General features: G+C 52.6%; 2 protein-coding genes across 2 annotated transcripts; one reads left to right on the forward strand and one right to left on the reverse strand.

Moving 5' to 3' along the window:
* Positions 1-2,155: 2,155 nt before the first annotated feature.
* INSL3 (insulin like 3) lies at positions 2,156-3,474 on the forward strand. The gene is given in 2 exon segments (NM_001002962.1): positions 2,156-2,351; positions 3,272-3,474. Coding segments are annotated over 2 exon segments (399 nt in total).
* Positions 3,475-6,396: 2,922 nt separating this feature from the next.
* B3GNT3 (UDP-GlcNAc:betaGal beta-1,3-N-acetylglucosaminyltransferase 3) lies at positions 6,397-24,499 on the reverse strand. The gene is given in 5 exon segments (XM_038566880.1): positions 6,397-7,985; positions 9,401-9,472; positions 9,474-9,988; positions 11,916-11,975; positions 24,415-24,499. Coding segments are annotated over 3 exon segments (1,119 nt in total). The 5' UTR covers positions 9,969-9,988; positions 11,916-11,975; positions 24,415-24,499; the 3' UTR covers positions 6,397-7,433.
* Between the last annotated feature and the right edge of the window lie 254 nt (positions 24,500-24,753).

The raw sequence follows: 24,753 nt of genomic DNA on the forward strand, positions 1-24,753 counted from the left end.
AGCTCAGGCCTTCCCTTGCCTTGGATGGAGTATCCTGCCTTCCCTCTGCTCCTTTCCCTCCTCAGTAAACCGAGGTCATAATGAGCAAATGCAGCCAACTTCATTCTGGGCCCTCCAGTCCCTGCCCCACCCAAAGAGACCGATATGGAAGAGACAGAGCCAGCCAACAGCCCCAGCCTGCTGTGACCATGGACAAGTGTGGTGACCAGCCCCACCACCCCCAGCCTCAGTTTCTTTACTTATACAGGAATAAGGACAACAATCTTCTGATTGTCCCTGCTCTCAGTTGGCTGGATGCCCGACCACCACCCTGCAAAATTATTCTATTTATCTAGTTCACCTCTCTAAAATAGTTGTTGTTTTTAAAAAGACTCCTCAGCCAGTGCTCCCCCTAGGGGAGGCACACCCAGGGCCCTGGCCCAGGCAGAGAGAGACCTTCACTGTTTTGTGGCGCTCTCAGCTATTAATAAACAGTGTTGAGGTTAAAACCATCTTTGTGGTTCTTATTATGATTGCTAGATCCCCTTTAGCACCACCCATCAGGAAACTGAAAAAGTAAAGGTTTATTACTCACAAGACCTCAGAGTCACACAGCGGACCTAGGGCTACACAGTGAGGTCATGCATAGAAACAGAGACCAATTCTGGCTTGGGGCTCTGCTTTTATTGGGGACTAGGGCGGGGGGCCTACAGTTTCCCCAGCTTACTCTTTATTGGTAGATTTAAGTCCTAGAATGGGGGCACCTAGAGCTGGGGGCACCTGGTGGCTCAGTGGTTGAGTATCTGCCTTCAGCTTAGGTCTTGATCCCAGGATCCTGGGATTGAGTCCTGCATCGGACTCCCTGCAGGGGCCTACTTCTTCCTCTGCCTATGTCTCTGCCCCTCTCTATGTCTCTCATGAATAAATAAAATCTTAAAAGAAAAAAAAAGTCATAGAGCAGGAATTTAATGTTTTGAGCTGAGGGCGCACAACTCTCTTCCCTCTACAGCTACCGGGGACTCCTCCCTGCGGTCACATCAGGCACTGGCTCAGCACGGTCAGGCTGCTTGAACCAAAGCCCCAGCAGCTTCAACACTGACACTCACTTCTCACAGCCCTGGAGGCTGGAAGTCAGGGTGCCAGCACAGTCGGGGTTTGCTGAGGATACCTCCTGGCTTGCAGCTGGCTGTCTTCTGGCCAGGTCCTCACGTGGAGAGGGACGGGATGTGGGGGCACATTCTCTCATACCACTTCTTAGAGCACCAATCCCAGTGCGAGCCCCCCACCTCCACTACCTGATGATCTTCCAAAGCCCCCACATCCACAGACCCCCTCACGATGGGAAGTAGGGCTTAAACATAGGAATTGGCAGAGGTGGGAGGTTGTACTGGTTACATCCCAGCCTGTCAATATCCAGTGTGTGCTTGGACTGGCCTCTGTGGTGCTGACTGTAGGACACCCTTCAGCAACAACCATCAGGAAACTGAAAAAAGTAAAGGCTTATTCTTTACAAGACCTGGGAATTGTACAGCACCCCAGGGCCACACAATGAGGAGGTGGGGAACAGAGAGAAAGAGCCACCTGTTCACTGGCTGGGCCTCTGCTTTTACTGGGGTTCACAATGGGAGCCTGGGTCTCCCAGGACTCATTGTTTATTGATAAACCTAAAACATAGGAGTGGGAATGTTAAGTGCCAGAAGGGGAAAAAAAAAAACAAGTGGCCCCAAAGGCCAGTTATCAAAACCGACCAAAACCCCTCTAACAAGAGAGCCTTCAGTGCGGAGAGGCGGCCTGGCTCTATCTAGTGGTGTTGCTGACAAATAGGCTTATTCCAAACAGCCATCATTGAAGGGGATGCCTGGGCACTCAGAGCTTAAATCAGACACTACAAAAAAAGCCTAGCTCAGTGGGTGGAGCATGCAACTCAGGATCTCGGGTTTGTGGGCTGTGAGTTCGAGGCCCACGTGGGGCTTAGAGGTTACTTATAAAAAAAAAGAGAGAGAGAGAGAGAAAGAGAAAACCCAACTGCTGGGTTTACACTACACTTGCACTCACCCCGCCCTTGACCTTCTCCTTGAGCTGTGGGCAGAATGTTCCATCCCCATCCAAGGTCCTCAGCTGGGGCGGGCTGGATGCCTATAAGAAGGGTGCCCGCTGGGGCCGGCCTCCTGCCACCATGGGCCCCCGCCCGCTCGCCTGGGCACTGGTGCTGCTGGGCGCGGCGCTGGCGGTGGCGCTGGCACTGGGCTCTGCGCCCGCTCCGGGAGCGCGGGAGAAGCTGTGTGGCCACCACTTCGTGCGGGCGCTGGTGCGGGTGTGCGGGGGCCCGCGCTGGTCCTCCGAGGACGGGCGGCGGGTGGCTGGCGGCGACCGTGAGTGCGGGCGGGCGCGAACCGAGCCCCGGGTTCGGGGCTCAGTCAAGAGTCAGTCTTGGCGGGGCAGGTGCACGGGGCGCTGGTGGGCGTCGGGGCAGGCGGGTGGGTTTGCACGCACACGCCGCGGTCCGCTTGCCCCGGTCCGCTTGCCCGGACGCTGGTGTGCGCAAGTTCGCGAAGGATGCGTCCCCTGCCAGGCCGGAATCTGTGCGTGACGAGCGAGTGCACGGGGCAGATCCCGTCTTATTTACAATTTCAGTATTTTGATCTTCGTGAATTTTTGCATTGCTTTTGATTTTTAGAAACATTGCATTAAAATGTAATGGATCTTCATTGTTGAGTGCCCTGGCGCCCCCTTAAATTGTGCGTTGAGGCCAGTGTGCGCTCTTCTCACCCTACGCCAGGCCTTGGTGCAGAGGGTATGAAGGGGGGGGTATGCCTGTGTGTCACACATGTGTGGCCTATATGTCTGCATCTCTGTGACACAGATGCAGACGGATGTGCAGGGGCACGCATGGGGGAGGACTGGGAAGGGCTGTGAGGGTACGTGCCTGCGTGTGTGCATGTCCACATGAGCCCACTGCCTGCACACATGGGCACATGTATATGTCACATGTCACCTCTGCTGTCTTTGGCTTTGTGAAGTGTCTGTACGTCTGTGTGATAGCTGGCTTGTGGGAATGTGCACAGCTGGGGGCCTGAGCGTGGGTGTGGGTTGAGAGTGCACACACTGGATGCACACATCTGTGCTCAGTGCAGCATATAGTAGGCATTTAATAGGTGCTCACTTTCTATTTGTGCCCAAGATGAGTGTTTGGTGGGTCACTCAGCAGAACGTGAGTGTGCAGGTCTATGCATATCTCGGGGAGGGCTCCCCTAGGGTCCCCTGTCCATGCTGAATTCTGCTCTGTCCCCAGGTGAGCTGTTGCAGTGGCTGGAAGGACGACATCTCCATGGGCAGGTGTCCGATGGGGACCCCATGCTGGTTCTCGTTCCACAGGCCCTGCCCCAGGCCTCTCTCCATCACCACCACCGGCGAGCAGCTGCCACCAATCCCGCACACTACTGCTGCCTCAGCGGCTGCTCACGACAGGACCTGCTGACCCTGTGTCCTCACTGAACCCTCCCAGGTGTGACTTCAGAGGGTCCGGAGACCCAGACAGATCTGGTCTGGTGACCTCCTGAAGCCACACAGCACCATCAAGCCCTATCTGGGAGGATGGTGAGAATTATCTCCCCATGCTCCCCACCTCCCCCAGGCTGCCTTCCTCTGTGGGGCCAACTGCAAAAAAAAACAAAACAAAACAAAACAAAAAACTCACCTCCATCCTGGCTGGAAGATCCTTGGTTTTGCAGAGATGCCAGATACTCTTGGCCAATTGTCTGCCCCTCCAAGGAGCCTCAGGCGCCACCCTCCCATCTGTGCCACCCTCCTTGCTATTTCTCCTCAGTAGTGAATAAATGAAGCTCTTGCAGAATCTGAAGCAGTTTTTTTAAAAGTTTTTTATATATTTATATATTTATTCATGAGAGACACACAGAGAGAGACAGAGACATAGGCAGACTCCCTGTGGGGAGCCCAATATGGGACTAGATCCCAGGACCCCGGGATCATGACCTGAGCCAAAGGCAGACGCTCAACCACTGAACCACCCAGGTGCCCCAGCTTTTTCCATTTTTCTGAAGAAAGAGGGATAAGCCTACCTCAGCCTTTGTGCAGGTTGTCTTTCCCCCTCCCCCCCAGCCATGGACCCATCAATACTTTCAGAAGTTTGATAGCAATTTCAGAGTCATCACCATACGAAGTGGGGAAACTGAGGCTAGGGGAGACAGCTACTTGCAAGGTTAGGGAATGGCTGAGTGCCGGATTCCAATCCAGATTATCTGTCAAGACCCACCTGGGGGGGGGTGGCTTAACATCGCTTAAAGTCCACGCTATACGATGGACACACAGACATGGGAATGGATCAGAGTGGACACCTACTGTTCCAGCTCTGACAATTTTCCTTGCCCCTCCCTTTACCCTGAGATAGAACTTGTGTACTAGGACTCCTGAGGCAGAACAACCGCATTTGACTATGTGAGCCAGTCATGTGTCTTAATTTCCTAAATCCATTATAACAAATTACCAGAAATCGGGAGTCCTGAAACAATAGAGATTTCTTTCCTTGCAATTCTAGAAGCCAGAGACAGAAGTCAAAGTGTGGCAGGGTTGTTTCCTTCTGAAAGGCTCTGAGGAAGAACCTGGTCTGAGTCTCTCTCCTGGCTTTTGGTGGCTGCTCACAATCCCTGACCTTCCTTGGCTTCTAGATGCAGGACTCCAAGCTCTGTCTCTGTCTTCACGTGGCCTTCTTTTCCGCGTTTCTTGTGTGTTCGTTTCTGTCTCTTGTAAAAAACACTGTCATTGGATTTGGGGCCCATCCCACTTAATCCAAGATGATCTCACCTTGATCCTTACCTTAATTATATCTGCAAAGACTCTATTCCTTTCTCTCTCTCTTTTTTAAAGATGTATTTATTTATTTGAGGGAGAGAAGCAACAGAGGAAAAGGCAGAGAATCCCAAGCAGACTCCCCTCTGAGCACAGAGTCTGACACAGGACTTGATCTCACCACCCCAAGACCATGACTTGAGCCAAAATGAAGAGTCAGGTGCTTAACCAACTGAGCCACCCAGGTGACCCAGCAAAGACCCTATTTCCAAATAGGGCCATATTCTAAGGTTCTGAGGGGCTGTATATTGTTCAACCTGGAGCAGCAGGGGAGCAGGACTCTCTCCCCAGGGGATGGGTGAGCAGGGGCAGGATGAGGTCAGATGTAGGCTAGAAACCTCTGAAAGCCCCCATCTCATCCAGGCCTGCCTTCTCTGCCTGGATGCTGCTTCAGCCTCCACCTCCCTTTCCAACAGTCCACACGGCAGCCACAGGGCTTCTTAAAACGTAAAAATCAATCATGTCATTTCCTTGCCCCCAAAGTGCCATCACTCCCAAAATAACTCCTCTCACCCCAGCCCATAAGTTCCCATGTGGCCAGCCCCTGTGACTTCATGTCTCACCAAACTCCAGCCAGGGCTTCTTCGCTGCAACTTGAATGCTTCCAGGTTGTCCTACCTCAGGGCCTTTGCACATCCTGTGCCTTCTGCCTGGAACATCCTTCTCCCGGTTCTTCCCAAGGCCATGTCCTCTTTCTTCAGGTCCCAGATCCAATGTCACCTCTTCTGTCCCAGTCCCCTGATCTCTCAGTTAATACTCTTTCCCATCACTGTTGCATCTAGTTGCTTCATTTTACTACTTGAAGCTCTTACCACTTCTGATAACTTCCTATTTGATTGTTCACAGGTTTGTTTTCTCACTATTAGGTGGGTATCTGCCACCCTAATGGGGCTGGGAGCAGGAGTATAGGGCAAGGTGTGCAGCATACAGGAGGTACACACAATTAATGCTTATGAAAGGGAAAGAGGGTGGGATGGAGGACAGGAAAGCCGCAGTGTTAGTGGGAGAGGAGTCTGGTGGAAAGAAGGGAGCCTGACTGGAAGCAAGAGGCCAAGGCAAACCCGCTGTCCCACGGAGCCAGTCTCACCCCTGTGCCTCTCCTGAGCGTGCCATTGAGCTGATAGTGAGACTGTCTTGGTGGGATATGATCTGAGGGTAATAGGGAACCATGGAGGATGTGTGAGCAGGGGCAGGATGGCATCAGACCCGCCCAATGGAAGCTCCACAGCCCTCATTTCATCCCTGCCATTTTTATTGGTGCATATTTTCTTTTTTTTTAATTTTTATTTATTTATGATAGTCACACACAGAGAGAGAGAGAGGCAGAGACATAGGCAGAGGGAGAAGCAGGCTCCATGCAGGGAGCCCGACGTGGGATTCGATCCCAGGTCTCCAGGATCGCGCCCTGGGCCAAAGGCAGGCGCTAAACCACTGCGCCACCCAGGGATCCCTGGTGCATATTTTCTATTGGAAATGAGACTTTTACAGATTGTAGACTTATCTGAATTAAAACTTATAAATAAATCACTTAATTAAAAAAAAAAAAGAATCTCAGGTCTTCACAAAACATTTTATTCCCTGAGTACCCATTCCCCAGTGGTCATTCTGCTGTCTGACTTCCCCCTACCTGTGAATGCCTGTAAACCCAGGCCCCAGACCTCTGCCCAGAGTCAGCAGAACTAAGGTGTCACCATTTTGCTTGGGTCTCCCCAGTCTGAAAGACATACTGGGTCAGGGGCCAGTCCTGGGTCCTCAGAGCTCACAGACACCCAAGGATCTGAATCTCTCTCTTCTCTGAACACTGGGGTGAGCATGTGTGCGGACCGTGGGCCCAGTGAAGACTCTCTGGCCCCAGTATCATTACCTGAATTCTTGGGGAGCACAAATGTGGGGGCTGGGCCCCATCAGGGACTCCAGAAACCCTGAGCTGGCACAGCCTGAGTCAGACAGCTGCCTCCTTTCTGTGCCCAATGCTTCTGCCTTTAGAGCACTTGATACCATGAGCAGGGAGGGGGCAGTCCCACTCATGGCTTCTCTGGCCCCTTCTACCATCTGAGGTGTGTGGAGACTGGCAGGGAGAGGTTGAGAAAAAAACTTCTTTCCTAGGCTGAGAAATACTGCTCAGTTCAGTTGCAAATGGACCTAGGAATTCCCAACTGACCTTGAAGCATGGCTGGGACTCACCTACCACTAAACCACTGTAGTTTACAAGCAAGGAGGGGTTGGCCACCCTTTAAAATCCAACCCAAGATCAAAGTCGGAGCTGGAAAATGGGACCTTGACTCAAACGGAACAACTGGAAGCCTAGCAGAAGGGCTCCTGCAGTTAGCTGCCATGGAAAGAGGAGGTCCCTTCAGCTGAGAATCTAGAGAGGATGATGGAACATGGGTTCAAGTACCAGGTGGGCTTGGAAAGATGTCTAGGAGTTTGTCAGCTAGACTATGCACTCATCCAAACCTCCCTGGGGACACTCTCTTAGGCCGACCACTTAGAACAAAGATTTCCAATTCTGGAAAGGGGAAGATGATGCTGCCCCTTTCTACGGGGGTAGAGGTCAGGGCCTAGAGGCTAGGGGTCCTGATACCACCTCAGTAGATCTGTGACTGCTTGCCACAGATGAGTTTGGGCTGGCTCAGGGCATCCCACATGAGTAGCATCTCAAATGGCAAGAAGCGGTGCACGAGTAGCAGCTCCCGGTAGAGGCAGGGGTCAAAGGAGGATATGCGGCCCGAGGGAGACCGAATGCCACCTGTGCGGATACCACCGTGTGATGCAGGCTCCAGGCCTTCCTTCTTCAGGCACATGCCCAGGAAGACATCATCGATAGGGAAGAGGTCCAGTTTGGGGGCAGCCCGGCGCAGGGCAGCAGCCGTGAAACGGGACAGTAGGAAGCCACCACCCCCGCAGTAGGGCGGGTAGCGCTCCTCCTCTGTCACAATCTTTGGCACATAGTACTTGCTCCAAGTCACCCGGATGGGGCCCACATTGCGGATCAGGTGTCCCACAAAGAGGTGGCGGTCAGGATTGTGGTCCTTCAGGTAGGAGACCATGTTGTCTGTGTGTGCAAAGACGTCATCATCCCCATTGAGCACGAAGCTGGCATTGGTGCACCGAGTCTCCTGCCACTGTAGGAAGAGCACCTGCAGGCAAGGTGGACGGGACACACAAGTTTAAGGGTTGGGGCAATCAGCCTTGGGTCCCTGTTGGCCACCCCATCCCAGGGAACCCAATTGAGGGTGTTACTGGTCAGGCCAGCCATGGGTTTGAGGACCCACCCTGAGCCTCAGCTACCAACTTTCCAGACAGACCTCATCATAGGACCTGCCCCTGGGAGTGTTGGGGATCCATGGAGATGATCCTCGTGAAGCACCAAGAAGTACTTGAAAATTGTCGCATTTACATTTATTGCTATTCCTTCTGACTCTTCCTGGCCAAGCACTGCTGTTAAATAATTACTTATGTGATTGTTATTGACGTCTACCTTCCCCACCGGACTCTAGGCTTCCCTTGGGTGGGCACTGTCTCTCCTCTCTGTGACATCTCCCCAGCACCCACTGAGGGTCATCCTCTCATAGGTACTGGATTCATGTTTGTCAAATGGACATTTCTTACATGTTTTTTGTGTTCTGCATGAAGAACACGTTGTGTCAAGAGGTCTTGGCCCTCTACCCACCTCGGCTTCAGCTTCCTCCATAATAACTTTTGCCGCATGCCTTGCACGGTGCTCAGTGCCTCCCCTGTCTCGAATCGCTCATGCAAGCTTAGGAGGCAGGCAGGAGTAGTCTTCAACCTCATTTACAGACGAGGAAATAGAGGATCTCCAGAAAAAATGCCGGGAACAGGGTCACACACAGAAAAGTACTGTTCTTGGTACTCAAGGTCTTGAGCCCAGACTTTTCTGTGCCTACTATGAGCAGGAACCTGCCTTGGGCCCCCTTCAACTCCTGGGTGGGCCTTTGGAGCCTCTAATTCCTCATCTGTGCACAGGCAGGATTCCCTCCACTTCTGGAGGGGTTTTGTCCAGCTAAAAGGTCTTTACTGAGCATCAACTGCACAGATGTGGGCCTCATGGGGAGAGAGAATAAGAACAAATAAACGAGATGTGTCCTGTCCAGTGCCCCTCCACCCCCACCGATTGCCACTGTTACTGGAGCACCTGGCGCCACTCCAGGTGCCCTGTAAACATCCTCTGCTGTAATCCTCGCAGCAGCCCTCAGAGGCAGCTGGATCCAACTAAATCCCAGTTCCTTGATGACCATGAAGAAACGAGCGCAGAGGGGTAAATGATTATCAAAGGCAAATGGCAGGTAAGTGGCAGAGTTTGAATTCGAACCCAGATCATGGGCTCTGAGAGCCAGGCTCGTAACCTCAGGCTACCCTGCCCTTTCTCCCTGCCTCCCCTAGAGGAAGAAGGCCTCAGATCACCATGAGGACAGCAGAGGGAGTGGGGTAGGGTGGGTGGGGACTCCTGGTTTCTTGGCGCCCCTCAGAGGAGATGATGGTGAGTGGGCAGGAAGGATGGGTGGCCCTGATCAGGTAACCCCTGCCGGCTCACCTGTTTGAGCGTGAGGTTGAAGAAGGAGTCATGGAAGTTCCACTGCAGGATGTCCCCATGCGCCTGCGCCTCCTATCGCCAGCAGCCGGTTGACCTTGTGGGCCTCCATGGGGTTAGGGGCTGTGCCCACCAGAAAGAGGCGGCGCAGCTGGACACCCTTCACCTGGCGCTCGCTGCCCCAAGTGCGCCGCACCAGCTCCCGGCGCTCGTAATTCTTGGGTGAGGACTTGATCACCAGCAGCAGGAAGACAGGCTCTGCGCACTTGTTCAGGGGAACATCTTGCAGCAGCTGGAAGTCGCGGCAGTGTTTATGCAGGAGGAAGTCGCGCACCTGTTGTGGCTGCCCAGAGAAGCCTGGCAGGGCAGCCATGGAGGTGTTGGCCCTGCAGGGGGTGGGCAGTGGGCGGGAGGGCTGAGTGGGCCAGGCCAGAGTCTTGGGGTTGTCCCGTAGCTCCTCCGAGCTCTGGAAGGTGGGTGGTGACACGTGCAGACAGAAGAGGAAGAGGATGAGGATGCTCAGGGCTATGGCCAAGCCCACCTCTGTCCGCAGGGGCCGGCAACACCTCATCCTGGTCGGCCTGGCGGCTCCTGCCAAGAACGCCTTAATGAGACGGGATGGGCCAAGCACTTTCCCTGAGCTACCTGCGGACCCCAACACCTGGCTGCAGACCTGTAGGTGCTCAGGGAGGTATGACATCGAGATGCACCCTCACCTACACCCCCATGCCCCCCACCTCCTCCTCTGGCACCTCAACCCCTGATGGCTCTGACAGTTGCCCAGGTCTGGCTGGGGATTAAGTGCTTACAGAGAAGACTGAGACACGGAGATGCCAAGGTGAGCCTCCCAGACTCAGTGTGCCCAGAATCCCCCCTTTCAACCTGGTCCTCCTCATGTCTCTACCTCAGAGATGGCCCAGGAGCCCCCCTGAGGGAGGCAAAGAACTGCCTCTTTATCACTGAGAACTACTGGGGTCCTAACCCAGTCCTTCCAGGAAGCTGAGAGCTGCTGGCATTCTCTCTCTCTCTCTCTTTTTTAAAGATTTCATTTATTTATTCCAGAGAGAGTGAGCGAGAGAGTGGGGGGAGGGGCAGACTCCACACTGAGTGTGGAGCCCAACGGGGGGCTCGATCTTAGGACTCTGGTATCATGATCTGAGCCAAAACCAAGAGTTGGATGCTCAACTGACTAAGCCACCCACGTGCCTGCTGCTGGCGTTCTGAAACAAGCCATCACCCATTCTTCTTGACAATTATTTTAAGATTTTATTTATTTGAGAGAGAAAGAGAGACCACATGCAGGGGGAAGGGAAGAGAGAGAAGCAGACTCTCTGCTGAGCAGGGAGCCTGATGCAGGGCTTGATCCAGGACCCTGGGATGTGACCCAAGACTAAGGCCAACACTTAACTGACTGAGCCACCGAGGCACCCTTCTTCTTGACTATTCTTAATGGTCTTGTGACCTGAGCATGGGCTCTTTACAGATCCCTTAGGCCTGGCATGTTTCAAACAGAGCTATCTTCCTTGTTAAACACTTACTCTTCCTTTATAACCCATCTTAAATGATCCATTCTCTGGGAAGTTCTCTTTAACCCCTCAGGAACACTGCTGGGTCTGTTTGGCACCTCAAGCTCTGTCTACCTCTACCCAGTCTTGATCCCATGGGGGTGTCTATGTTTAGCTCTGTTTTTCTGAGACTGGGGGCTTCTGGAGGGTCCCTGCATCGCCCAGCATGAGGCAGACACATGGGGAAAGCAGGGAGTGTTTGAACAAATACAATTTATGAATAAATTTGTTAAAGTTTTCTCCAGCAAACTCTTATCCATCCTTCAAAACCTCAGCTCTAATGTCGCTTCCTCCTAGAAGCTTTCCTTCCCCATATCCAGGCAGGGCTCTTGGTCTTCCTTCCAGATCCCAGGCTTCCCTGGATTCCCTTAATGTCCTTTTGTCTGGAGAGGTAGTATCTGCCCTGTTTTTCAGCCCTAAATTTGAAGGGCTATTTTCCAGTGCAGCATGAAAGTGCTGGATTAGACCCAAAGTAGGACTTAACCATTCTTTTTTTTTTTTTTTTTAAAGATTTTATTTATTTATTCATGATAGCCACACAGAGAGAGACAGAGAGGCAGAGACACAGGCAGAGGGAGAAGCAGGCTCCATGCAGGGAGCCCGATGTGGGATTCGATCCCGGGTCTCCAGGATCGCGCCCCGGGCCAAAGGCAGGCGCCAAAGCGCTGTGCCACCCAGGGATCCCGGACTTAACCATTCTTAAAACACTTATTGACTCACCTGGAGAGGTACAGACTCTAAAGCCCAACTCCTGGGTCTAAATCCCAATTGCATCACTTTCTGGCTGTGTGCCCTCCATTCCCTGGGCCTCAGTTTCCTCAGCTGTAAAAGGGGGCATCTGAGCAGTTCTCAACTCACGGGACTGTGCAGGCATGAAGGGAGCTGCCAGCACCTGGCACCTCGTGGGCATTCAATGCCTATTGTTGAGTGAATATGTGAAGCTTAGTACTTACCTCAGGCTGCCGTGGGTTGTCTGTGCTGTTCTGGGGTCTCTCTGTTCTTTCCACTGGCACCTGGAAAACATGACCACAGTCAGTAGATTCTGGAAGGCTCCACTTGCCCCAAGCAACCCCAGCAGCTATTGCCTGGAAGCAAAGAAGAGTGGCTTTGCATTTCCACCTAGAAGTCGGCAAAGGGCTTTCCGCCTGCACTCAGGAGGCCATTTCTCCAACGTGCCCCTGCTGTCTCTGCACACGGCCTTGGCCAAGCCTCTCCAGCGAGGTGTCTCCCAGACACAGGGCTCAGATCCTACCCCACAGGTTCCACTGTGTGACCCTGGAAAAGAAGCTGGACTTCGCAGAGCCTCCATGGAAAACGAGGAGAATTAACCCTATGTAAGAGTGTTGTTGTGGGGGTTTTGACCTCAAACATTCTGGGCATGACCCAGAAAAGCCTCAGGACTTTTGCTCAGGTTATTCCTGCCTGGCTGGAATACTCTTCCCAGGATATGCACCTGGTTCCCTCCCTCACTTCTTGCCTCTCCTCCAACATCCCTTTCTCAGGAGGGACTCCTCGGGATACAGTATCTTACTGGTGGCCCTGGTCTCAGACCGTGTTCTACTTTTCTTCCACTTTTCACCTTCTAAAATACATGATAACTTTTTTTTTGTAAAGGAATTTATTTATTTATTTATTTATTTTTAATTTTTTATTTTTTAAAATTTATTTATGATAGTCACACAGAGAGAGAGAGAGAGAGGCAGAGACACAGGCAGAGGGAGAAGCAGGCTCCATGCACCGGGAGCCCGACGTGGGACTCGATCCCGGGTCTCCAGGATCGCGCCCTGGGCCAAAGGCAGGCGCCAAACCGCTGCGCCACCCAGGGATCCCCTGTTTTTTATTTTTAATTTTTATTGATTTATTAGAGAAAGAGAAAGAGAATGCGAGCACAAGTAGGGGGGGCAGAGGTAGAAGCAGACTCCCCACTGAGCAGGGAACCCGATGCGAGATTCCATCTCAGGACAGCCACCCAGACGATGGGTGGCTCAGTTGGTTAGGTGTCTGCCTTTGGCTCAGGTCATGATCCTGAGGTCCTGGGATCAAGCCCTACATCGGGCTCCCTGCTCAACAGGGAGTTTGCTTCTCCCTCTGCCTTGTCTCTGCCTCTCTCTCTCTGTGTGTGTGTCTCGAATGAATGAATGAATGAATGAATGAATGAATGAATAAATAAATAAATAAGTAAATAAATAAATAAACAAACAAATAAATAAATGTGTATTGAATGACTGGTGCATGGATGTTGGGTTTCTGCAGACAGAAGATACCTAAATGTCTCCACTACAGAACCCAGACCCTTGAGGGAGAACAAACATATTAAAACCTCAATGAAATGATAAGAGGCAATGAAAGCCACAGGAGGAAATGGGGTTGGGTGGCAGATTTGGATTTTGAGGTCTGGATGACATTTAAGTCAGATGTGAATGGCACAGAAGATCCAGTATGGCTGAGATCTGGGGGGGAAGGTCCCAGGGGAGGGAATGGCAGGTACAACAGGCCAGCGGAGCCTAAGCGGCTTCAAAACCCTGCATGCCGGCGGCAGAGAGCCCATCTAGTTGCTGTGGCACCCCAGCTTGGCTGCCTGCCCTGGGGGTTCAGCTGCTGGAAGTCAGGTCTGGGAGACCTCAAAAGGCAAATAATCTTGGGATGAAACTGTGTACTGGGGATCCCTGGGTGGCGCAGCGGTTTGGCGCCTGCCTTTGGCTCAGGGCGCAATCCTGGAGACCCGGGATCGAATCCCATATCGGGCTCCCGGTGCATGGAGCCTGCTTCTCCCTCTGCCTATGTCTCTGCCTCTCTCTCTCTCTGTGACTATCATAAGTAAATAAATAAAAATTAAAAAAAAAAAAAAAGAAACTGTGTACTGGTGAATGTGATACAAGAATGAGCTGAATCCTAGAAAGACATTTTCCTGAGCCAAAGACAGGCCCAAGTCCAGGATAGACAATAGGAAAGGAGTGCTCCCAGGCAAACCTGGTGCTGATCCCTGAAGCTTCAAGGATAGAAAAAAATAAATAAATAAAAAACCTTCACAAACTGTAATAGAAAGACCATATCACCAAAAAAGGAAATCAGACTAGAAATGCCACAGTGTTCTCTTGGGCCACACCTGTGGCTAGAGACCCACGGATCCTGGAAAACAATAGCACACCTCAGAACTCAACACCTGGGAAAGAGACATTCTCGTTAAACACTCATAAAATTTTATCTCATTTTATTTTATTTATTTAAAAGATTTCTTTTTTTTTTTTAAGAGAGACAGAAAAAGCATGAACAAGGGGAGGGGCAGAGGGAAAGGGACAAGCAGACTCCCCACTGAGTGCAAAGTCCTGATCCTGAAATCATGACCTGAGCCCAAGCCAAAGGCTTAACCTCCTGAGCCACCCAAGTGCTCCAGGACTCTTAAAATTTTAGAGAGTGATTACCCATCTCCCCATCTACAGTTTGGAGCCTAAATTAGGGATCTTCAAACAGGTGACTCTATCTCCCAGGGAACACCTGGTAATATCTGGAGACATTTTTGGCTGTCGTGATTTGGGCAGGGTAGAGGTAAGGTAATGCTAATGGCATTAAGTGGGTGTAAGGGATCCCTGGGTGGCTCAGTGGTTTAGTGCCTGCCTTCAGCTCAGGGTGTGATCCTGGAGCCCCGGGATCGAGTCCCACATCGGGCTCCCTGCATGGAGCCTGCTTCTCCCTCTGCCTGTGTCTCTGCCTCTCTCCCTCTCTCCCTCTCTCTCTCTCTCTCTCTCTCTCTCTCTCCCTCCCTCCCTCCCTCCCTCCCCCTCCTCTGTGTCTCTCATGAATAAATAAATAAAATCTTAAAAAAAAAAAATAAGTGGGTGGGGGCCAGGGACGCTGCATAAATTAACATCCTACAGAACACAGGATAGTCCTACCTCAGGAAAATTCAGCCCCAAAGATCAACATTGTTAAGGTTGAGATATCCTGGTCTAAACCAACATAGAAATCCGGAATGAGGAGCTCAAAAGAGGGAAGGTTAGAAGAGGAAATCAGGATCAGACTAAAGCCTTTGATACAGGTTTGTATAAATTCATCATATTAAGTATTTATGAGATTTGTTATTTTTATATTATATATGTACTTATTAAACATCTATTAAATAGAAAATTAAACCTAAGTGGCCAAGGATCAGTTCACTGGAAATGTGTTTTATAAGTTCCAAACAAGGGTTTTAAAATGAAGGAAGATACTTTGGCAAATATGAATATTTACCACTCAGCCAAACTTGGGCTTTGGGAAGGGGAGGCAGGAGAAGAACTGAAATGGCTAAATGGCTTTTCTTAGGGTTTCAGGGCAAAAGAGAACCTCTTGGGGTGGCCCATTTGGTTTTAATGAGTTCCATTAATGGCTGTTCTTTTTCTTGCATTTTTCTTTCTTGTTTATTTATAAGAACTCTTTGCATATGGAACACTGGGCCTTTGTTGGCTACCTGCATTCCCAACTTCTTCTCCCTGGGTCTTAGGTTTCTCTCAATGGAGGGATTCTGCTGCTCTACCCTCTCAGCCCCCTGAGGTTCCTGATTAGGGTTTGAGAGCTCAAGTGGGAGGTGGGGGAGGAAGGTTCACTTTCCCTCCACCTTATGCTAGACCTCTATTAATGCATCCAAGATCTCCTTCCCTCTATGATCCACCAAGGCCCTTCCTAACTCATAGCCCCTTAAACCTTCAAGCAGATAATGTTGCAAACCTCATAAAATCTCACACTGGCCTGGCATAAGAAAGAACTTCTGGGAGGATGCCTGGGTGGCTCGGTTGGTTGGGTGTCTGACTTCAGCTCAGGTCATGATCTTAGGGTCCTGGGATGAGCCCTGTGTCAGGCTCCCCACTCAGCAGAGTCTGTTTCTCCCTCTCCCTCACCTCCCCACCCTCACTCCTGCTCCTTCTCTCAAATAAATAAACAAAATCTTGGGGCACCTGGGTGGTTCAGTTGGCTAAGCATCTGCCTTCTGCTCAGGTCAGGATCCCAGGGTCCTGGGATGGAGCCCCATGTCCTCTGACTCCCTGCTCAGCGGGGAGCCTGCTTCTCTCTCTGCCACTCCCCCTGCTCGTGCTCTCTCTCTCTCTGCCAAATAAACAAAATCTTAAAAAAAATAAAAATTAACAAAATCTTTAAATAGGAAGGAAGGGGGCAGCCCTGGTAGCTCAGCAGTTTAGCGCCTGCCTTCAGCCCAGGGTGTGATCCTGGAGACCCTGGATCGAGTCCCATGTCGGGCTCCCTGCATGGAGCCTGCTTCTCCCTCTGCCTGTGTCTCTGCCTCTCTCTCTCTCTGTGTCTCTCATGAATAAATAAATAAAATTAAAAAAAAAATAAAATAAAAAAATAAAAAGGAAGGAAGGAAGGAAAGAAGGACGGACGGATGGACGGGGCAAACTTCTGGGCCTCCCTGTCAGCAAGGCTGAGTGTTGAGGATTTTACTGGTCTGGGTGCCTCTGTGGGTAGCACCCCAGGGCCCAGGTAATCACCCATCTGTCCTTAAGGGTTTTATGACCTGAAGGCACAGAGTCTTAGAGGCTCAGCTCCACCAAGGAGGGGAAGTTTCTTGGTATTAATTTTCCTCCAAGTAACTGAGCAGCAGTGAGGAACTCTGGGGCCTTTGCTGGGTGGGTGAGGTGGTTGATGAGAAGCTCCTCACAGGCCCAGGTCCGATTCCCTGACCCCTGCCCGGAATTCTGCTGTTCACCCTTCCCAGGTCTCACTGGACAGGACAACTGGATTTGTGGAAGCCCAAACAGCTGCTCACTCAGTGAAGTCTGTGGGTTTCTGAATAACTCTGGGGGAATCACCATACCTGTTTCATAGATGGGGAAGTAGAACTCAGAGTTATCCCAGGGTAGCCCAGTGGGTTCCTCATATCACTACAGAAACAACCTGCTTTGTCTCCAGGTCCTTCAGGCCTGAGAAAGGTCTCAGCAGCTCTCATCCCAGAAAACGCATATGAAAACTACTCACTCACTCATTCATTCATTCAACAAATGGGTCTGGGGAACCTGAGAAGCCTCGACCCTGGGCCTGGCTCCCCAGAAGCTCCCAGTCTGGGGGGGGAGATAAATCCAGACACTCGTGGGATAAAGGCTGGGCCAGAAGAAGGGACCAGGATATTGAGGCTGAGGCTTTGAAGGATGCAGAGGAGCTCACCAAGGGGGAGTTCAGATAGAGGAAAGAACAAATGCAAAGGCGTGGTGGGGAAACCAAACAAGGCCTTATCAAGGAATCATCTGTAGTTTATTTTGCTGAAAAGTAGAATTTTTTTTTTGGGGGGGGGGGTGATTTCTGAGGCTAGGGAAGGGCCTGTAAAGACTTTGAACCCCAGACTGAGAAGTGGGGCTGTGTCCTGGAGGTCAGGAGAAGCCACAGAGGGTGTGTGAGCAGGGAGCAGAAAGGTCAGATGTGCTGCTGAATGGTCCCTTTGGCACTGAGACCTTGATCAGCCACTTCCCCTCGGAATCTAGTTCCTCATTAGGGGATGGGAGCGCCAAGCACCCCCACCATGGAATCACTTGGGGTTGTGTGCCACTGGCTGTGTGGCAGCCACTCAGTGACCTGGGCTCATTGTACTGGCTCCTTCAGTGCCCCACAGAGGCCCTGCTTACCGATGGGGATACTGAGACTCAGCATAAAGCAGACTGGAACCCAGGACCCCGATGGGTGGGGTCTGTATCCTATCCTTCCCATGATGTGGAGTTTCACTGGGGGATTCCCCACCCAGAAACTCAGAGCCTTCCAGAATCTGTCACAAGGAACCATGCACTTCAACATCTGACAAAGAACAGAGAACCAGAGCCCAGGTCAGACAACATTCCACCGCTGGGCCACCCTGGGCGCGGACTGGCGAGTGAATCCGTGAACAGGCATGACCAGATCAGCCCCCACTGACGGCAGGAATACAGGAAGAGGTGATTAGTGTAGTAGCAACATGATAAACACTGTTGAGAAGGAAAGGTTCATGGGGGGGTTGCTGACCAGCCTGGGGACATCCTGAAGGATGATGAGGAATCACCTGGTCAGAGCCCTGGGGGAAGGGCATTCTAGGCAGAGGACAAAGGTGCAAAGGGCCAGAGCACAGATGCAAAGTGCTGAAGGCAGAGAGAGGGGCCAATGCGGCTGGAGCAGAGGGACAGGGGGGAGATGATGGTGGGTTGCCAGACCGTGCCCAGCAAGCGGGGGTGGAAATGGGGCACTGGGGGAATAAGGACAGCCAGGGCGGAAGTAGAGGCTGGGGCAGCAACCAGGCCAAAGAATTTGAGGGCCCGGACAAGAGCTGGTCAGCAAGGATCAGGGAAGTATGTAGGTTCAGGAAATAAAGTGAAGGGAGTCACCAGTGTTTAAAGCCTGTAGGGAAAAAAAAAAAAAAAAATATATATATATATAAAGCCTGTAGGGGACGGAGAAGGAAGGACCAGGAACAATAGACTGAGAAGCCCAGGAGCCATTCACATGGAATGTCATGGGGCAGTGGCTGACCCAGGTGTGGCATTCAGCCGAGAGCTATGGGCACACGATGGCAACGAAGCCAGGAAGGCCCAGCAGGTATGATGAATGAGCAATCCTGACACTGCTTGCCTGTGGCAGGGCCTCCTTCATATTTCTCCCTACAGATAGGACATAGCGGCTGTGGACAGAGTCACAGCAGTGACATCTGGGCTGACTCTCAGGGACCCTCACTGCCAGACCAGCTATTCCTGTTCCTGGCTGTTTGCTCTCCATACACTGGTGCTGATTTTGCCATCACCCAGAGCCTGCTTCCTTGAACATACACAGAGGAGCCACTTGTTTCATTGTATTCAAGACCCAAGAGCCTCCCCACCCAGGCTGTGGCTGCCAGGTGTGGGACTTCTCAGCCTCTGCTGCCCCATCCCCAATGACCCCTGCCCAAGTTGGTCAGCTCCAGCCACACCAGCCTTTTCAGCTGCTTTCAGTCCTGCCACAGGGCTTTGCACCTGCCAGACTCCTGCTCTTCCCCCCCTGGTCCTCTTGGCTTGGGATTCCTGCTCTTCCCCCAGATTCTCTTTGATCTTCAGGCTCACCCCAGTGTTGTTTTTTTTTCTTTTTTCTTTTTTCCAGATTTTATTTATTCATTCAAGAGAGACAGAGAGAAAGAGAGGCAGAGACATAGGCAGAGGGAGAAGCAGGCTGCCTGCAGGGAGCCTGACGCAAGACCTGACCCCAGGACCCCGGGATCATGACCTGAGCCAAAGATAGACGCTCAACCACTGAGCCACCCAGGCACCCCCATTTTTTTTTTTAAGATTTATTTGAGTGAAAGAAAGAGCACAAACATGTGTGCAGGTATGTTGGGTGGAGGGGCAGAGAGAGAGAATCTTAAAATATATATATTTATTTATTTGTGTTACAGAGAGAGAGAACAGGAGAGCACAAGAGCATGAGTGGGAGGGGCAGAGGATGAGGGAGAAAGAGAATCTCAAGCAGACTCCTCACTGAGCTCAGAGCCCACTCCAGGCTCAATCTCACAACCCAGAGATCACAGCCAGAGCCTAAACCAAGAGTCAGCAGCTGAATGGACTGTGTCCCTCAGGCGCCTCACAATTTTACCTTTTTAAAAGGTAACAGGGGCGCCTGGATGGCTCAGTGGTTGATCATCTGCCTTTGGCTCAGGTTGTGATCCTGGAGTCCCGGGATCGAGTCCCACATCGGGCTCCCCACAGGGAGCCTGCTTCTCCCTCTGCCTGTGTCTCTGCCTCTCACTCTGTGTCTCTCATGAATAAATAAAATCTTTAAAAAATAAAAATAAATAAAAATAAAAGGGCCCCAACCTCCCAAGCTAGAACACCCTGCCCTGGCTCTGATTTTCTCTACAGCTCTCACCACCACTGCACATGGGAAATGCACTCTCTTCTGTCTCGTTTATCTCCCCAGCCAGCCTGGAGACCCCCAGAGGTGGGGCCAGGTATCTTGTTCCCAACAGCTGTGTCTCCATGTGACATTTGCTGGTGTTTGTTGAACAAGGGAAAAATACTAATGATGATCCACATATTAGCAATTTCCTCGGGCCTCATTTCAGCCCAAATCCACTGCAGATGACAGCTGCCACCGACCTGCCTAGGGCCCCACAGGCCCTGGAGGATGCAGGACAGTCACGAGTTAGCAAGTGCCTGTGTGGAGCGGAGACAGGACCAAGGTGTACTAATGCCCTAAAGAGCCAAATATCCACAGCACTGAGATACTCGTGATGCAGTTCATGAGCAAGAAGCCAAATGTCAGTAAGTACCGTTCATGACCTGCTAGACAGGCAGGAGGCACCAGGAGTTTTATGAAATAGTTTTACAGGAACAATGAAGAGTTGCAAGGCACATTCATGATGCATGAATCAATATTATCACAATGAATATGCATAAGTCACTAAACCGTCCCAAGAGACTAATATACTGTCACTGAATATCAGCTATTTGTTGCAAACACACTAATATTAAGGATTTGTTGCACTAAATATTAAGGATTCACTATTTTTTTCTTAAGATTTTATTCGAGAGAGCACAGAGAGAGAGAACTGTGTGTGTGCTAGGGCAGGGGGAGGGGCAGAGGGGGAAGCAGACTCCCCACTGAGCAGGGATCCAGATGTGGGGCCCCATTCCAGGACCCTGGGATCATGACCTGAGCCAAAGGCAGATGCTTAACCGACTGAGTGCCCTGCTCCCCAGTAGCCCACATTCACTGAATATTAGTGAGGCACTAGAGGTACAGAAGCAGCCCCAGTACTCAACAGAATTAATTCAGGACCCCCATTATCAACAGAATTCTGTCCCTGCATCCTCTACTTACACTCCCAGTTGATAACCAGGGCCTGGCAAGTCCCCAAGCACTTCTGTCCTTCTCACCCTGTTCTCGTCACCATTCCTTAGCAGTTCAGGAAGGCAGAGAGGCTGAGACACACGAGTGTGAGAATGTGTTGAGCAGTCCAGGTGGCCAGGTACCCCCTGCTCACACCCTCAGGGCCCGGACCTGACCCCCACCTGTTCTGCGCTACTGTGACACCATGGAGGGCCTGCCTGGACTGGGAAGCTCCCATCAAATCAAGGTGATTCCCCTGCATGACGCTCCCACTTTCCAGAAGAGGAAGCAAGGCTCCGAGAGGGTGAGTCCTGAGTCACTCTCCTGGCCCATTAGACACAGACCCACCTGTGTCCCTTCCTATCCCAATTCCAGCTCCAGTGACCCATAGGCCTGGTGGTCACTGGGTCTCAGTTTTGGAATCAGGAAAATGAGGGCTAACCTCCCCTTGTCCAGCAGCTGGGAAAACAGAGCTGGTGCCCGTGAAGCTGCTGTGGTGGTTTCCGGGAGACATCCTGACCTGCCTACTGACCAGCGGTGGCGGCGGACCTGGGCCAAGTGGCTGGCCACTTCTGGGCCTCAGCATCCTCATCTGCAGAGCTGGATGGTGTCAGCTGCCAACCCCTGATTGACTTCCAGCAGGTGCTGGACGTCAGCTTCACTCTGGCCATCATGGTTCCGTACCTCCTGACAGACCCCAGCTGGGATTTCGAAAGGGGCATGGAACATTCTGGGACTTCCAAAAACCAAGGTGAGGGGTGGGGGTGACAGGAGAACCCCATCTGTGTGCCTAACGGCCTGAGTCCTGAGAAAGCAGCTGCCTTTTCTCCAAACCCATTTAGGAAGCGCCAACAGTGACAATATTAACATCAACGTCAGCGACGAATGTCTCAAGCACACTGGTGACTGCTCTGAGCCAGCATTGAGCACCTAGTACCTAGCGTGTGCCATGCCCCGATCTAGGCTCTGAGCACGCAGTCAAGAAGTCTGAAAGAAAGGCCTTGTCCCCAAGGAGCTTATGTACTAAGGGAGGCGGGACGACAGACAGGCAGCAGACAAGACAGTCTTCGTGAGAAGAGCAAGTTCCAGGGTGGAAGAGACTCCAGGTTGGGAGTTGGGGGTTCTTGCAGGAGAGGATGTGAGCTCCTGGCCTGCAGATGAGCCCCATGATTCACTGCGCTTTGTAGGGAGGCTGGTTTCCAGTTACCAAGTAGATGAGCTGAGCACAAGAGAGAGGGCCCCCCACCATAGGTCACACAGCCAACGGGGGGGGGGGGGGGGGCAGAGAGCATGTACTAGGATTTGAACCCCAGCCTGCTGGACCTGAGGGTGATCCCTCACCAGTTCGTTCCAGCTAGGCCTCCCAGTAAGTAAGTAATGACAGGCTGGTCTTTTTCTGCAAGAAGCATTATGTTCCTCTTGTAAATAGAAGAAAAAAAAATAGAGAAAAAGCCCAGTCAAGATAACTCCTTAGGCTCGCTGTGGCCAGACCCTGCTTTAGTGAAACCATGTGAGCAAGTTGATTTTATGCCAACATAGGCCCTGGGGCACCTGGGGTGTAGAAGATGATGGGATGGGGGGTGGGGAGGGTGACACATGCCGTTTAGACCCATGACGTCTGCGTTCCTTGGGAATCCCGGGGCTCCTCATTGAAGGAGCTGACCTTGGGGAGCCCACCTCAAAAACTGCTCCAGGTACCTGGGATGGGTCCAGGAGGGGACCTGGGCTGGACGGAGGCCCCTAACTAAATGGCGGGCCCTGCCGTAGCTGAGCCTCAAAAGAGCATCTCTGGACTCATTTCCTAGCTGGAGCAACTGTGGTCCCATGGGCCTTCCTCTGGGGACCACCTGAAGGACCCTCACACCTTCACATGGCTCAGAGCCCTCCTCCAGGCCTTGTGCTGGAGCCCTGCAACCTTCACATTATTTCTCTCACGCAAAGATAAATATCACCGATGGGAACACAGTGAGCCACGTAATCATGATTAGAGTTAACGCAGCAGCCCGGTGTGTGGCCCTTCCACCATCTGCTCTTCTACTCACCACACCTGCGCTGGAAGGTAGGGCTTCCTTAGCTGCGTTTTTTCTTTTTTTTTTTATGGATAGGGAAACTGAGGCACAGAGCGCTCATCCAAGGAACTTATTCAAGGAAGGTCAGGTGGGAGCCCAATCCCTGCCTTTGGCCACCACCTGCTGGGGCTTCCTTTAGTTTGCTGTATTGGTAGTGAGCTCCCCATTATGGGGAGGAGGCATTCAAGCCGAGCCAGACTCCCTGTCAGGAGGAGGGACCACAATGGGTATCCTCCCTGACTCACAGGGGTGGGGACCTCAGAGAGTGGCAGGAAGAGAAGTCGCCCAGTGACACCTTCCTTCCTTCTCTAGGGCTGACCTGACTCAGCCCAGCCCCAGGGTCCTTGGGTCAAAGAAGCTTGTCCAAAGTCCTCGAGCGCCTTGAAGCTGACGCTCTAAGGCTCCTTCTTAGAAGCTCCCCCACATCCAGAGTACCTGGCTGGCAGGAATCACCACACCCTAGGTGCGAGGGAGAAGCAAAGGATGGAAGTCAGGGCTGGACAGGGATGAACAAACATTACCTGTTCACCTAGGTCAAGTGGGGGGCCCTGCTGCCCGAAGCAGGGTCCACACCTCTTTCTCTAGACTCCTCAGCCCTGTGGGGCAAGACCTTAGGAGCCAACGGAGCAATGGAAGGAAGCTATGGCCCAGGGTGGCCCCAAATGTGGGCAGCTCCCCACGGGCCCAGATCGGAACTACAGGAGGCTCTGGTGGGGTGGGGGAGCAGGTGAGCTCAGTTCCCCCACCCGAAAAAAGACCATGAAAAAACTGACCCACCGGGAAAGTTAGTCGGGAACCTGGAAGCATGGCTAAGGATATAGTAATAATTATTATTAATATAGTGACAGCTGTACCCCCCACCCCCACTAAGCACCTACAGTGTGAATCACTCCCGTACAAGCCACCCTTGACACATAAGGAAACGGAAGCTCAGAGACCCAATGTCACTCACTTGAGCCCCCCTCCCACCATCATAAAAGCTTCCACTGGCTGAACATCTCAGGCATCCTCGTGGAAGCTGGGTCACTGACCTAGTCTGGGAGGGGAAACTGAACAGGAGCACCCTGCGGGGGGTGGGGGGGGCACAGAGCCCCAAGTCAGCCGACAGGGGTTGCACTGAGCCCCAGGGGAAGCCAGGAGCGGAGGTCCCCAGGCAGGAAGGGCGCCCAGCGCCTGCCAAGGCTGGAGGTCAGCGGTGGTCCCCACGTGGGGGACCCTCGGAATCAGCGCGCTAACAATCCCCACCCAACAGTAGCAGCGGCGGCCGCAGCGCAGAGAGCGCCCTCCGCGTCTCCATCCCCATTCCCCGCTATCCTGGGAGGTGGGCGTCGGGGGGTGCGGACGGGGGTCCCGGACGCCTCGCCGTGCCCATCGGAGCGACTTCCCTCCCCCCCGCCCCGCGCCGGCTTCGGAAACGCCGGCGACTACCGATGGGTGAGGGCAACGGGGTTACGGAGACCCGGGATCTCCACGTGGTGGACACCTGACCCCGGGGCCCCGCCGGGGCCCCCTAGAGCCGCGATCCTCCTCCTCCCCACCCCAGACGGCAGCCGGATCCTCAGGGGCCCCCGACACTCACCCCAGAGTCCGGCCGCCCGGAGTCAACCTCTTAGCTCCTCCGGGCTGTGAACTCCGGAAAGACTTTCACCTGACGCCGAGCCTCCCCCCACTCCCATCCAGGTCGGGCTCCTCCCTGCCTCCTCCCAGCCTCGCCTCCTGCCTCCCTCTTCCCCTCCCGACCCCGCCCCTCCGCCCGGTTGGCCGGCCCCCACCGCAACCTTCCCCGTCCCCCTCTCCGGCGCCCGTCGGGGTGTCCAGCCCACCTGGGGCCTGGCCAGAGGCGGCTGGAGATGTGCAAGCGGCGCCCCGTGCAGGGCTGACCTAAAGTGTGTTTGATGGAGAAATGATTGGAAGGGGG

Source organism: Canis lupus, chromosome 20 (assembly GCF_011100685.1).
Source record: "Canis lupus familiaris isolate Mischka breed German Shepherd chromosome 20, alternate assembly UU_Cfam_GSD_1.0, whole genome shotgun sequence".
NCBI lineage: Eukaryota > Metazoa > Chordata > Mammalia > Carnivora > Canidae > Canis > Canis lupus.